At 45.5% G+C, this 16,956-nt stretch overlaps 1 protein-coding gene across 1 annotated transcript; it reads left to right on the forward strand.

The window, feature by feature from the left end:
- Positions 1 to 688: 688 nt before the first annotated feature.
- On the forward strand, positions 689 to 2,271 carry LOC128714179 (fibrinogen C domain-containing protein 1-like; the record flags this gene model as incomplete). The annotated part of the gene is made up of 3 exons (XM_053809054.1): positions 689 to 1,074; positions 1,152 to 1,778; positions 1,860 to 2,271. Coding segments are annotated over exons 1-3 (1,425 nt in total), but the record flags the coding sequence as incomplete, so codon positions are not given.
- Positions 2,272 to 16,956: the final 14,685 nt, after the last annotated feature.

A 16,956-nucleotide genomic window follows, 5' to 3' on the forward strand; every position in this document is an offset into this window, starting at 1 on the left:
TGACTTATGCTAATATTAATGAAAAAGACACGAGACAGCCGTGACAACGCTAGACGAAATGCAAAAGCAGACGCTCGAGGAAAACCCCACTCATTACTATAGATACAAAATGATAACGAATATCGCAATAAAAACGGTAAACATTTAATTACAAGAGATGAACAAATAACGATATTTTTACTTGTTTTCAATGAAAATTCAAATTGCACTTCAACGAAACCATGCGTGCTATGTCTGGAAGGTATTACATAATTATTGTTCGGTAACTCATCGACCCTGCTACGGGGATAGGCACCGGAACTACGAATTGCAAAGAAATCCAAGGGGCGGATACATAATAATCCCGTAATTTTATAAGGTTTTGCGTTTTTTGTGCGTATATAAACTTGAGATTTGTATTAACAGTAACAAACTTTTGAAATGTTCAACATAAGCATTGACACATAGGTAGCAGAAACATTGATATATGGACACAGAAAAAAGAAACAATAATGACCAGAATAAGAAAGGAGGATTCGCAAAATAGACAACGCTTTTCCGTTTCCCACTTATTCGTTGAAAAAACAATCTAGTAACCCGTTCTTCTAACGGGACCGCATGCCAATCTGTTGTTGGCCGATTCGGAAGGGTATTTAAGACAGCGATTTGCCTATTTTAACATCAGTGTGAATTAGGAAATGGGAGCAAGATGAAGTTGAGCGTGCTTGTTTTATCAGTCGGTTGCATGCTGTGTTTAGTCTCAGCCAACACCAAAGCGATCGAGTCAAAGTTTGTGAAATCAATAGCAAAACTTAACCATCCTTCGAAAGGTGGTAGTTATATCGATAATTGTGGATGCCATGCGATAGAAGGCAAGTTAAAGATACTCGAATCGAACCTGTTGAAGTTTATTTTGAACCTACGTAACAAGTATGGTGCCGTGTACAGCAATCTGATCGACATGAAGAAAAACGTGAAGAGTGTGTCCTGGTACGTTGGTCAACGAAGACGTCGCACATTGGAGACTAGCCATAGGATCAACGAACAGCTGTTGGGCGATTCGGTCTTGCTGGCACAAATCATGCATACAATCAGGTAGGAACAAACTTCCCGATGATTGTAAACCTTCGCTAACATATAAGATTGTATATTTCCTTTCCTGTTTTATACAGAGAAATTATCATCAGTCAGCAGAAGTCGGTAACAAAGACCTTCCTCACCGAATCATTTCTGGATTTAGAAAAGCGTGTTGGTGAACCCAAACGTCCAGCATCTGTGCTAGATACCGTCTACACGTCTTGTGACGATGCTCGCATCACTCGAACTGGCACATACTTGGTGCAGGATGCATTCGGTGAACCTACTAAAGTGATTTGCGTGCTCGAATTCCTACCGGGCGCATACACCGTGATCCAGAACCGCCATGAAGGATCGACCGATTTCTATCGCGGCTATAGCGACTACAGATCTGGCTTCGGCGAGTTCGATGGCGGTGATTACTGGTTGGGTCTGGACCGCATCAACAACATCACTGCTTCCGGTGACTACGAGCTAATGATCCTGCTGGAGGACTTCGAGAAGAATGTGACCTACGCTCACTACGACAATTTCGCCGTCGGATCAGGCAATGACTTTTATCCAATCACCAAGCTGGACGGATACAGTGGTACTGCTGGGGATTCCCTTCGTTCGTTGGTAGGTGTACTGTTCAGTGCTTACGATCTCGATTTGGATTACAGCGAAGGTAACTGTGCCGTATCGAACCGTGGTGCTTGGTGGTACACTGATTGCGGTGAAAGGTAAGTGATCAACCGAATGTTGTTATTTTAAAGTGTTCCTCGATCTGACCTCGTTTGGTATACTTCCGCAATTCTTTACAGCAATTTGAACGGTTTCTACCTGAAGGGTCTGTCTAGTAGTACCACCGGTATGTTCTGGAAGACTTTCCGCGGAGCATACTACAGCCTGAAAAGGAGCCGGATGATGATCAAACGCAAGGAAATGGCATCCACTACAGCCGCTTCGACAACGATGTCTACCGAGAGTACTTCTATGACAACCACAACTGGCGATACTACTACAATTTCCACGTCAACTACAGCTCCTGAAAGTTCATCTACAGACGCTTCGACAACGATGACTACCGAAAGTGTCTCTTCGACAACCACAACTGGCGATACTACTACAATTTCCACGTCAACTACAGCTCCTGAAAGTTCATCTACAGACGCTTCGACAACGATGACTACCGAAAGTGGCTCTTCGACAACCACAACTGGCGATACTACTACAATTTCCACGTCAACTACAGCTCCTGAAAGTTCATCTACAGACGCTTCGACAACGATGTCTACCGAAAGTGGCTCTTCGACAACCACAACTGGCGATACTACTACAATTTCCACGTCAACTACAGCTCCTGAAAGTTCATCTACAGACGCTTCGACAACGATGTCTACCGAAAGTGGCTCTTCGACAACCACAACTGGCGATACTACTACAATTTCCACGTCAACTACAGCTCCTGAAAGTTCATCTACAGACGCTTCGACAACGATGTCTACCGAAAGTGGCTCTTCGACAACCACAACTGGCGATACTACTACAATTTCCACGTCAACTACAGCTCCTGAAAGTTCATCTACAGACGCTTCGACAACGATGACTACCGAAAGTGGCTCTTCGTCAACCACAACTGGCGATACTACTACAATTTCTACGTCAACTACAGCTCCTGAAAGTTCATCTACAGACGCTTCGACAACGATGACTACCGAAAGTGGCTCTTCGACAACCACAACTGGCGATACTACTACAATTTCCACGTCAACTACAGCTCCTGAAAGTTCATCTACAGACGCTTCGACAATGATGACTACCGAAAGTGGCTCTTCGACAACCACAACTGGCGATACTACTACAATTTCCACGTCAACTACAGCTCCTGAAAGTTCATCTACAGACGCTTCGACAACGATGTCTACCGAAAGTGGCTCTTCGACAACCACAACTGGCGATACTACTACAATTTCCACGTCAACTACAGCTCCTGAAAGTTCATCTACAGACGCTTCGACAACGATGTCTACCGAAAGTGGCTCTTCGACAACCACAACTGGCGATACTACTACAATTTCCACGTCAACTACAGCTCCTGAAAGTTCATCTACAGACGCTTCGACAACGATGACTACCGAAAGTGGCTCTTCGTCAACCACAACTGGCGATACTACTACAATTTCTACGTCAACTACAGCTCCTGAAAGCTCATCTACAGACGCTTCGACAACGATGACTACCGAAAGTGGCTCTTCGACAACCACAACTGGCGATACTACTACAATTTCCACGTCAACTACAGCTCCTGAAAGTTCATCTACAGACGCTTCGACAATGATGACTACCGAAAGTGGCTCTTCGACAACCACAACTGGCGATACTACTACAATTTCCACGTCAACTACAGCTCCTGAAAGTTCATCTACAGACGCTTCGACAACGATGTCTACCGACAGCGGCTCTTCGACAACCACAACTGGCGATACTACTACAATTTCCACGTCAACTACAGCTCCTGAAAGTTCATCTACAGACGCTTCGACAACGATGACTACCGAAAGTGGCTCTGCGACAACCACAACTGGCGAAACTACTACAATTTCCACGTCAACTACAGCTCCTGAAAGTTCATCTACAGACGCTTCGACAACGATGACTACCGAAAGTGGCTCTTCGACAACCACAACTGGCGATACTACTACAATTTCCACGTCAACTACAGCTCCTGAAAGTTCATCTACAGACGCTTCGACAACGATGTCTACCGAAAGTGGCTCTTCGACAACCACAACTGGCGATACTACTACAATTTCCACGTCAACTACAGCTCCTGAAAGTTCATCTACAGACGCTTCGACAACGATGACTACCGAAAGTGGCTCTGCGACAACCACAACTGGCGATACTACTACAATTTCCACGTCAACTACAGCTCCTGAAAGTTCATCTACAGACGCTTCGACAACGATGACTACCGAAAGTGGCTCTTCGACAACCACAACTGGCGATACTACTACAATTTCCACGTCAACTACAGCTCCTGAAAGTTCATCTACAGACGCTTCGACAACGATGTCTACCGAAAGTGGCTCTTCGACAACCACAACTGGCGATACTACTACAATTTCCACGTCAACTACAGCTCCTGAAAGTTCATCTACAGACGCTTCGACAACGATGACTACCGAAAGTGGCTCTTCGTCAACCACAACTGGCGATACTACTACAATTTCCACGTCAACTACAGCTCCTGAAAGTTCATCTACAGACGCTTCGACAACGATGACTACCGAAAGTGGCTCTTCGTCAACCACAACTGGCGATACTACTACAATTTCCACGTCAACTACAGCTCCTGAAAGTTCATCTACAGACGCTTCGACAACGATGACTACCGAAAGTGGCTCTGCGACAACCACAACTGGCGATACTACTACAATTTCCACGTCAACTACAGCATCTGAAAGTTCATCTACAGACGCTTCGACAACGATGACTACCGAAAGTGGCTCTTCGACAACCACAACTGGCGATACTACTACAATTTCCACGTCAACTACAGCTCCTGAAAGTTCATCTACAGACGCTTCGACAACGATGACTACCGAAAGTGGCTCTTCGTCAACCACAACTGGCGATACTACTACAATTTCCATGTCAACTACAGCTCCTGAAAGTTCATCTACAGACGCTTCGACAACGATGTCTACCGAAAGTGGCTCTTCGTCAACCACAACTGGCGATACTACTACAATTTCCACGTCAACTACAGCTCCTGAAAGTTCATCTACAGACGCTTCGACAACGATGTCTACCGAAAGCGGCTCTTCGACAACCACAACTGGCGATACTACTACAATTTCCACGTCAACTACAGCTCCTGAAAGTTCATCTACAGACGCTTCGACAACGATGTCTACCGAAAGTGGCTCTTCGACAACCACAACTGGCGATACTACTACAATTTCCACGTCAACTACAGCTCCTGAAAGTTCATCTACAGACGCTTCGACAACGATGACTACCGAAAGTGGCTCTTCGTCAACCACAACTGGCGATACTACTACAATTTCCACGTCAACTACAGCTCCTGAAAGTTCATCTACAGACGCTTCGACAACGATGTCTACCGAAAGTGGCTCTTCGACAACCACAACTGGCGATACTACTACAATTTCCACGTCAACTACAGCTCCTGAAAGTTCATCTACAGACGCTTCGACAACGATGTCTACCGAAAGTGGCTCTTCGACAACCACAACTGGCGATACTACTACAATTTCTACGTCAACTACAGCTCCTGAAAGTTCATCTACAGACGCTTCGACAACGATGTCTACCGAAAGCGGCTCTTCGACAACCACAACTGGCGATACTACTACAATTTCCACGTCAACTACAGCTCCTGAAAGTTCATCTACAGACGCTTCGACAACGATGTCTACCGAAAGTGGCTCTTCGACAACCACAACTGGCGATACTACTACAATTTCCACGTCAACTACAGCTCCTGAAAGTTCATCTACAGACGCTTCGACAACGATGTCTACCGAAAGTGGCTCTTCGACAACCACAACTGGCGATACTACTACAATTTCCACGTCAACTACAGCTCCTGAAAGTTCATCTACAGACGCTTCGACAATGATGACTACCGAAAGTGGCTCTTCGACAACCACAACTGGCGATACTACTACAATTTCCACGTCAACTACAGCTCCTGAAAGTTCATCTACAGACGCTTCGACAACGATGTCTACCGACAGCGGCTCTTCGACAACCACAACTGGCGATACTACTACAATTTCCACGTCAACTACAGCTCCTGAAAGCTCATCTACAGACGCTTCGACAACGATGTCTACCGAAAGTGGCTCATCGACAGCCACAACTGGCGATACTACTACAATTTCCACGTCAACTACAGCTCCTGAAAGTTCATCTACAGACGCTTCGACAACGATGTCTACCGAAAGTGGCTCTTCGACAACCACAACTGGCGATACTACTACAATTTCCACGTCAACTACAGCTCCTGAAAGTTCATCTACAGACGCTTCGACAATGATGTCTACCGAAAGTGGCTCTTCGACAACCACAACTGGCGATACTACTACAATTTCCACGTCAACTACAGCTCCTGAAAGTTCATCTACAGACGCTTCGACAACGATGTCTACCGAAAGTGGCTCTTCGACAACCACAACTGGCGATACTACTACAATTTCCACGTCAACTACAGCTCCTGAAAGTTCATCTACAGACGCTTCGACAACGATGTCTACCGAAAGTGGCTCATCGACAGCCACAACAGGCGATACTACTACAATTTCCACGTCAACTACAGCTCCTGAAAGTTCATCTACAGACGCTTCGACAACGATGACTACCGAAAGTGGCTCTTCGTCAACCACAACTGGCGATACTACTACAATTTCCACGTCAACTACAGCTCCTGAAAGTTCATCTACAGACGCTTCGACAACGATGTCTACCGAAAGTGGCTCTTCGACAACCACAACTAGCGATACTACTACAATTTCTACGTCAACTACAGCTCCTGAAAGTTCATCTACAGACGCTTCGACAACGATGTCTACCGAAAGTGGCTCTTCGACAACCACAACTGGCGATACTACTACAATTTCCACGTCAACTACAGCTCCTGAAAGTTCATCTACAGACGCTTCGACAACGATGTCTACCGAAAGTGGCTCTTCGACAACCACAACTGGCGATACTACTACAATTTCCACGTCAACTACAGCTCCTGAAAGTTCATCTACAGACGCTTCGACAACGATGTCTACCGAAAGTGGCTCTTCGACAACCACAACTGGCGATACTACTACAATTTCCACGTCAACTACAGCTCCTGAAAGTTCATCTACAGACGCTTCGACAATGATGACTACCGAAAGTGGCTCTTCGACAACCACAACTGGCGATACTACTACAATTTCTACGTCAACTACAGCTCCTGAAAGTTCATCTACAGACGCTTCGACAACGATGTCTACCGAAAGCGGCTCTTCGACAACCACAACTGGCGATACTACTACAATTTCCACGTCAACTACAGCTCCTGAAAGTTCATCTACAGACGCTTCGACAACGATGTCTACCGAAAGTGGCTCTTCGACAACCACAACTGGCGATACTACTACAATTTCCACGTCAACTACAGCTCCTGAAAGTTCATCTACAGACGCTTCGACAACGATGTCTACCGAAAGTGGCTCTTCAACAACCACAACTGGCGATACTACTACAATTTCCACGTCAACTACAGCTCCTGAAAGTTCATCTACAGACGCTTCGACAACGATGTCTACCGAAAGTGGCTCTTCGACAACCACAACTGGCGATACTACTACAATTTCCACGTCAACTACAGCTCCTGAAAGTTCATCTACAGACGCTTCGACAACGATGTCTACCGAAAGTGGCTCATCGACAGCCACAACTGGCGATACTACTACAATTTCCACGTCAACTACAGCTCCTGAAAGTTCATCTACAGACGCTTCGACAACGATGTCTACCGAAAGCGGCTCTTCGACAACCACAACGGGCGATACTACTACAATTTCCACGTCAACTACAGCTCCTGAAAGTTCATCTACAGACGCTTCGACAACGATGTCTACCGACAGCGGCTCTTCGACAACCACAACTGGCGATACTACTACAATTTCCACGTCAACTACAGCTCCTGAAAGTTCATCTACAGACGCTTCGACAACGATGTCTACCGAAAGTGGCTCATCGACAGCCACAACTGGCGATACTACTACAATTTCCACGTCAACTACAGCTCCTGAAAGTTTATCTACAGACGCTTCGACAACGATGTCTACCGAAAGTGGCTCTTCGACAACCACAACTGGCGATACTACTACAATTTCCACGTCAACTACAGCTCCTGAAAGTTCATCTACAGACGCTTCGACAACGATGTCTACCGAAAGCGGCTCTTCGACAACCACAACTGGCGATACTACTACAATTTCCACGTCAACTACAGCTCCTGAAAGTTCATCTACAGACGCTTCGACAACGATGTCTACCGACAGCGGCTCTTCGACAACCACAACTGGCGATACTACTACAATTTCCACGTCAACTACAGCTCCTGAAAGCTCATCTACAGACGCTTCGACAACGATGTCTACCGAAAGTGGCTCTTCGACAACCACAACTGGCGATACTACTACAATTTCCACGTCAACTACAGCTCCTGAAAGTTCATCTACAGACGCTTCGACAACGATGACTACCGAAAGTGGCTCTTCGACAACCACAACTGGCGATACTACTACAATTTCCACGTCAACTACAGCTCCTGAAAGTTCATCTACAGACGCTTCGACAACGATGTCTACCGAAAGCGGCTCTTCGACAACCACAACTGGCGATACTACTACAATTTCCACGTCAACTACAGCTCCTGAAAGTTCATCTACAGACGCTTCGACAACGATGTCTACCGACAGCGGCTCTTCGACAACCACAACTGGCGATACTACTACAATTTCCACGTCAACTACAGCTCCTGAAAGCTCATCTACAGACGCTTCGACAACGATGTCTACCGAAAGTGGCTCTTCGACAACCACAACTGGCGATACTACTACAATTTCCACGTCAACTACAGCTCCTGAAAGTTCATCTACAGACGCTTCGACAACGATGTCTACCGAAAGTGGCTCATCGACAGCCACAACTGGCGATACTACAACAATTTCCACGTCAACTACAGCTCCTGAAAGTTCATCTACAGACGCTTCGACAACGATGTCTACCGAAAGTGGCTCTTCGACAACCACAACTGGCGATACTACTACAATTTCCACGTCAACTACAGCTCCTGAAAGTTCATCTACAGACGCTTTGACAACGATGTCTACCGAAAGCGGCTCTTCGACAACCACAACGGGCGATACTACAACAATTTCCACGTCAACTACAGCTCCTGAAAGTTCATCTACAGACGCTTCGACAACGATGTCTACCGACAGCGGCTCTTCGACAACCACAACTGGCGATACTACTACAATTTCCACGTCAACTACAGCTCCTGAAAGTTCATCTACAGACGCTTCGACAACGATGTCTACCGAAAGTGGCTCATCGACAGCCACAACTGGCGATACTACTACAATTTCCACGTCAACTACAGCTCCTGAAAGTTCATCTACAGACGCTTCGACAACGATGTCTACCGAAAGCGGCTCTTCGACAACCACAACGGGCGATACTACAACAATTTCCACGTCAACTACAGCTCCTGAAAGTTCATCTACAGACGCTTCGACAACGATGTCTACCGACAGCGGCTCTTCGACAACCACAACTGGCGATACTACTACAATTTCCACGTCAACTACAGCTCCTGAAAGTTCATCTACAGACGCTTCGACAACGATGTCTACCGAAAGTGGCTCATCGACAGCCACAACTGGCGATACTACTACAATTTCCACGTCAACTACAGCTCCTGAAAGTTCATCTACAGACGCTTCGACAACGATGTCTACCGAAAGTGGCTATTCGACAACCACAACTGGCGATACTACTACAATTTCCACGTCAACTACAGCTCCTGAAAGCTCATCTACAGACGCTTCGACAACGATGTCTACCGAAAGTGGCTCTTCGACAACCACAACTGGCGATACTACTACAATTTCCACGTCAACTACAGCTCCTGAAAGTTCATCTACAGACGCTTCGACAACGATGTCTACCGAAAGCGGCTCTTCGACAACCACAACGGGCGATACTACAACAATTTCCACGTCAACTACAGCTCCTGAAAGTTCATCTACAGACGCTTCGACAACGATGTCTACCGACAGCGGCTCTTCGACAACCACAACTGGCGATACTACTACAATTTCCACGTCAACTACAGCTCCTGAAAGTTCATCTACAGACGCTTCGACAACGATGTCTACCGAAAGTGGCTCATCGACAGCCACAACTGGCGATACTACTACAATTTCCACGTCAACTACAGCTCCTGAAAGTTCATCTACAGACGCTTCGACAACGATGTCTACCGAAAGTGGCTCTTCGACAACCACAACTGGCGATACTACTACAATTTCCACGTCAACTACAGCTCCTGAAAGTTCATCTACAGACGCTTCGACAACGATGTCTACCGAAAGCGGCTCTTCGACAACCACAACGGGCGATACTACAACAATTTCCACGTCAACTACAGCTCCTGAAAGTTCATCTACAGACGCTTCGACAACGATGTCTACCGACAGCGGCTCTTCGACAACCACAACTGGCGATACTACTACAATTTCCACGTCAACTACAGCTCCTGAAAGTTCATCTACAGACGCTTCGACAACGATGTCTACCGAAAGTGGCTCATCGACAGCCACAACTGGCGATACTACTACAATTTCCACGTCAACTACAGCTCCTGAAAGTTCATCTACAGACGCTTCGACAACGATGTCTACCGAAAGCGGCTCTTCGACAACCACAACGGGCGATACTACAACAATTTCCACGTCAACTACAGCTCCTGAAAGTTCATCTACAGACGCTTCGACAACGATGTCTACCGAAAGTGGCTATTCGACAACCACAACTGGCGATACTACTACAATTTCCACGTCAACTACAGCTCCTGAAAGCTCATCTACAGACGCTTCGACAACGATGTCTACCGAAAGTGGCTCATCGACAGCCACAACTGGCGATACTACAACAATTTCCACGTCAACTACAGCTCCTGAAAGTTCATCTACAGACGCTTCGACAACGATGTCTACCGACAGCGGCTCTTCGACAACCACAACTGGCGATACTACTACAATTTCCACGTCAACTACAGCTCCTGAAAGTTCATCTACAGACGCTTCGACAACGATGTCTACCGAAAGTGGCTCATCGACAGCCACAACTGGCGATACTACTACAATTTCCACGTCAACTACAGCTCCTGAAAGTTCATCTACAGACGCTTCGACAACGATGTCTACCGAAAGTGGCTCATCGACAGCCACAACTGGCGATACTACTACAATTTCCACGTCAACTACAGCATCTGAAAGTTCATCTACAGACGCTTCGACAACGATGTCTACCGAAAGTGGCTCTTCGACAGCCACAACTGGCGATACTACTACAATTTCCACGTCAACTACAGCTCCTGAAAGTTCATCTACAGACGCTTCGACAACGATGTCTACCGAAAGTGGCTCATCGACAGCCACAACTGGCGATACTACTACAATTTCCACGTCAACTACAGCTCCTGAAAGTTCATCTACAGACGCTTCGACAACGATGTCTACCGAAAGTGGCTCATCGACAGCCACAACTGGCGATACTACTACAATTTCCACGTCAACTACAGCTCCTGAAAGTTCATCTACAGACGCTTCGACAACGATGTCTACCGAAAGTGGCTCTTCGACAACCACAACTGGCGATACTACTACAATTTCCACGTCAACTACAGCTCCCGAAAGCTCATCTACATACGCTTCGACAACGATGTCTACCGAAAGTGGCTCATCGACAGCCACAACTGGCGATACTACTACAATTTCCACGTCAACTACAGCTCCTGAAAGTTCATCTACAGACGCTTCGACAACGATGTCTACCGAAAGTGGCTATTCGACAACCACAACTGGCGATACTACTACAATTTCCACGTCAACTACAGCTCCTGAAAGCTCATCTACAGACGCTTCGACAACGATGTCTACCGAAAGTGGCTCTTCGACAACCACAACTGGCGATACTACTACAATTTCCACGTCAACTACAGCTCCTGAAAGTTCATCTACAGACGCTTCGACAACGATGTCTACCGAAAGTGGCTCTTCGACAACCACAACTGGCGATACTACTACAATTTCCACGTCAACTACAGCTCCCGAAAGCTCATCTACAGACGCTTCGACAACGATGTCTACCGAAAGTGGCTCATCAACAGCCACAACTGGCGATACTACTACAATTTCCACGTCAACTACAGCTCCTGAAAGTTCATCTACAGACGCTTCGACAACGATGACTACCGAAAGTGTCTCTTCGACAACCACAACTGGCGATACTACTACAATTTCCACGTCAACTACAGCTCCTGAAAGTTCATCTACAGACGCTTCGACAACGATGACTACCGAAAGTGGCTCTTCGACAACCACAACTGGCGATACTACTACAATTTCCACGTCAACTACAGCTCCTGAAAGTTCATCTACAGACGCTTCGACAACGATGTCTACCGAAAGTGGCTCATCGACAGCCACAACTGGTGATACTACTACAATTTCCACGTCAACTACAGCTCCTGAAAGTTCATCTACAGACGCTTCGACAACGATGTCTACCGAAAGTGGCTCTTCGACAACCACAACTGGCGATACTACTACAATTTCCACGTCAACTACAGCTCCCGAAAGTTCATCTACAGACGCTTCGACAACGATGTCTACCGAAAGTGGCTCTTCGACAACCACAACTGGCGATACTACTACAATTTCCACGTCAACTACAGCTCCCGAAAGCTCATCTACAGACGCTTCGACAACGATGTCTACCGAAAGTGGCTCTTCGACAACCACAACTGGCGATACTACTACAATTTCCACGTCAACTACAGCTCCTGAAAGTTCATCTACAGACGCTTCGACAACGATGTCTACCGAAAGTGGCTCTTCGACAACCACAACTGGCGATACTACTACAATTTCCACGTCAACTACAGCTCCCGAAAGCTCATCTACAGACGCTTCGACAACGATGTCTACCGAAAGTGGCTCATCAACAGCCACAACTGGCGATACTACTACAATTTCCACGTCAACTACAGCTCCTGAAAGTTCATCTACAGACGCTTCGACAACGATGTCTACCGAAAGTGGCTCTTCGACAACCACAACTGGCGATACTACTACAATTTCCACGTCAACTACAGCTCCTGAAAGCTCATCTACAGACGCTTCGACAACGATGTCTACCGAAAGTGGCTCATCGACAGCCACAACTGGCGATACTACTACAATTTCCACGTCAACTACAGCTCCTGAAAGTTCATCTACAGACGCTTCGACAACGATGTCTACCGAAAGTGGCTATTCGACAACCACAACTGGCGATACTACTACAATTTCCACGTCAACTACAGCTCCTGAAAGCTCATCTACAGACGCTTCGACAACGATGTCTACCGAAAGTGGCTCTTCGACAACCACAACTGGCGATACTACTACAATTTCCACGTCAACTACAGCTCCTGAAAGTTCATCTACAGACGCTTCGACAACGATGTCTACCGAAAGTGGCTCATCGACAGCCACAACTGGCGATACTACTACAATTTCCACGTCAACTACAGCTCCTGAAAGTTCATCTACAGACGCTTCGACAACGATGTCTACCGAAAGCGGCTCTTCGACAACCACAACTGGCGATACTACTACAATTTCCACGTCAACTACAGCTCCTGAAAGTTCATCTACAGACGCTTCGACAACGATGTCTACCGAAAGTGGCTCTTCGACAACCACAACTGGCGATACTACTACAATTTCCACGTCAACTACAGCTCCTGAAAGTTCATCTACAGACGCTTCGACAACGATGTCTACCGAAAGTGGCTCTTCGACAACCACAACTGGCGATACTACTACAATTTCCACGTCAACTACAGCTCCTGAAAGTTCATCTACAGACGCTTCGACAACGATGTCTACCGAAAGTGGCTCTTCGACAACCACAACGGGCGATACAACTACAATTTCCACGTCAACTACAGCTCCTGAAAGTGCATCTACAGCAACTATGGTTGGTGAAAGTGCTGTTACGACATCCGTAGCTTTCGGAGCAATTGTGGCTGTAGAAACTAAGCCTATGTTCACTACGGATGCCGGAAGCGCTTCTTCGCCACCTGAGCTTTCCATTGTGGCTGTAGAAAGTACGTCTCCTTCAGCCATGGCTTTAGAAGCTACGAATGAAACTACGGAAGCAGAAACAACCAAAATACCATTTTTCACTGGCTCTTCTAGCGTTTCCAATGGTAATGAGACTGGTGACAAGGAAACATGCGTTTATGTTTGCAATTTTACAGACTACCTTCAATCAAACGTATTTGAAGAACTACCCGAGAATATAACAAACGACTGTAGATTTTCAAAGCTAGGTGACTTGTGCTGCCTAAAGATTTGCGCATCGAAGCAAGGAATTTACAACGGCGAACTGGTTCCGGTATAAGGTGCCCTTTGGGAGGTCGCAAGAAGCTAATGTGCCTGTCTACCAATGTGAATTGCGTAAAATGTTATCTTAAGTCAGTAGCAATAAAATACATGAAATGAAATAATGTATGAAATAAAAACAATTAATAAAAACTGATGATGTTTGAATTTGTTTGTGTTAATTAGACGTTGAATGGCATATTAAGTTTAACAAGAATTCTTTTCTAACTAAAGCCAGGTTGAGCAGCCAATAGGGCAACGGTTCTGCGAATTAACAGTGAAAGAATAGAAATGAAGCTCGTGCGGGTCTTGGGGTATCGTGCTCCTCGTGCAGTGAGCGTTCAGTAGCATAGCAAAAGCGATCGGGCAAAGACGTCACAGGCTGTTCAATAAAAAAATCTAAAAAAAATAACACAACGTAGGTCCAAGTTCTTTTGGCTAAATTACAAATTGGTGTCGTGAAAAGGACATTACACCAACAGATGGTACTTAGTGAATTCAGTGTAATAACCCGAGTAAAGTTAACTTTCTTTTACTAGAACTGTATTTTTATTGTATCTGCTATTTCCCGATAGAACACATATACGATTGTATTAGAGCAATGGACCGAACTGTGATCGAAAAGAGGTGTAGGAATATTGGCATATTTCTGCACTCTTACTAATTGTTTCACTCTCATAATATGTACCCTCAATCCTAACACGAATTAAAATAGGTTATGCTTTATGGCTTCCAGTGGTTTGATTAACACGTCAGCAACCATGTCAGTCGGGCAATACTACTGCTGAAAATGCCCTCGATCGCACAATTCCTTGACGAAGAACTTGTGCGTTTCTATTTGCTTGGAAAGCTGACTTATCCCTTTCAGGACCTACCAATTTGATACAATAATAAATAAAATAAAAAATAAAATATTTTATTATTAAATTTATTAAATTAATTTAAATTAATTTAATTAATTAAATTAAGCAAATATAAATTAATTCATGGTTCTTCGAGAAGGTCAAATACGGCCAGCGAACATAAATTAGGAAACTACCAAACGTTGAAACTAAACACATAAATATGCAGAGAAATATTTAAAAAATGTCCTTTTGCTCATAACGCACAGTTACGCGGAACGATGAACACAATCTTAAAATGAACCGACGCACACATAAACACCTTTCAGAGTACGCCTACTTTTTACTTCAGTACAGAGCTCCAGCAATTCGAATTTAAAACCATCGAGAAACGGTGTGTGCGTGGATTGGAGAGAGAATGAACCATTTGAGATTTCTTTGCCAGCTGAGAGAAAATCTCTAAATGCTACCAATGAATTATTGACTGTTGAAATTGAAGTCTGCATCCAGTACGAATCCAACACTGCTAATTGTGCATTTTGGTAAGATTTGCATTAGCTTAATTGAGCTGTTACATTTTGTTCAAACACGTCTACACACGTAGTGGAAGAAACTGCATATTACCGTAAATGTTTTAACTGAATAAAAGTGATGCCAAAACATTGCTGCTTTACCAAAAATAAAACTCCTTCCGAATGCTTCAAATGGTCGTTTTATTAATATTTTTCAACATATTTGTCCGTGCACGGACCTACTGTGTTTGGGAGAAAATGAACACAGCTAACGCGGGAGAGAATGGACTTCAGCGACCGTGCGAGCATGCGTTTCTTCAGGTCCCAATTGGACGCACGCTGCTTGGTCTCCCCACCCGGCTAATCGAGCTGGCAATTTACGCGGCTCAGCCTGGCCCGGGTGAACATGGTCATGTGTCGATAAACCAGCACGCGAAGAAGACGTACGCGCAATCGCTCCGTGAGCCAGCCTTCCACATGGTCGGCGTACGTTGGAACTACGTAATATCTGGATCGCATTGCCGCCGTAATTCGGAACCAAGTGAAAGTACTTGATCACACGGTTTGTGTCCGTTTCGTGTAGCTAGAGAAGTACAAATTACATGTCATCTGGTGATATGCCTGCCGTAGTTTGATTCTGCCAATAATAATACATGAGTGTCCATGTGCCGTGTTGATACACTCAGCACCCAACCGAGCTAACCGAGTGTGTTATCGAAGAACCTGATCGACCGAGCTGTTATCAAATGTGATTGATGATTATTTAGCGTAAAAGCGCTCAAGTGTTACAAGTTTGTGTGTGTGTTTTTTTTTGTTATTGATTTGTGCTTAGCTCGAGTGTCCCGTTCCAAAGCCGTGCGATTGTATGCCAAACTAATTACATGATCGAATAGTGCATAATTAGTGATAATAAGTGGCAAAGATGTTTACGAGTGTTCAAAATTAGATACGGGCAGAGACCACGCGGGTCGGGAATTTGGCGCTTTCGGAAGGTCCAAACTCATCCATCCACACGCCAGACCGTTTCCGCATCGTATTAAGGTTTTGTGTGATTAATTGTTCCCGACCATACCGACACTAATCGCGATCGCGGTCCGCTCGTTGCGGAGCACGGTGGTATCCGAGATTTGCTAAACGGCCGGAAGCTGATTGCGTTATCGGATGTGCAAATCGAGCGATTGCCTAATCGCGCATGGTAATGAGTTTGAGTGTGACTTGCAGCTAAGCCGCATCGAGACAGTGATAGAGTGCCGCCCGGTATCGGTGGATAGTATGAATATTTCCCTTTGTGTATCATGTTGAAATAAGGGTATTGGTTTTGGCTAT

This window comes from Anopheles marshallii, chromosome 3 (assembly GCF_943734725.1).
Source record: "Anopheles marshallii chromosome 3, idAnoMarsDA_429_01, whole genome shotgun sequence".
Classification (NCBI taxonomy): domain Eukaryota; kingdom Metazoa; phylum Arthropoda; class Insecta; order Diptera; family Culicidae; genus Anopheles; species Anopheles marshallii.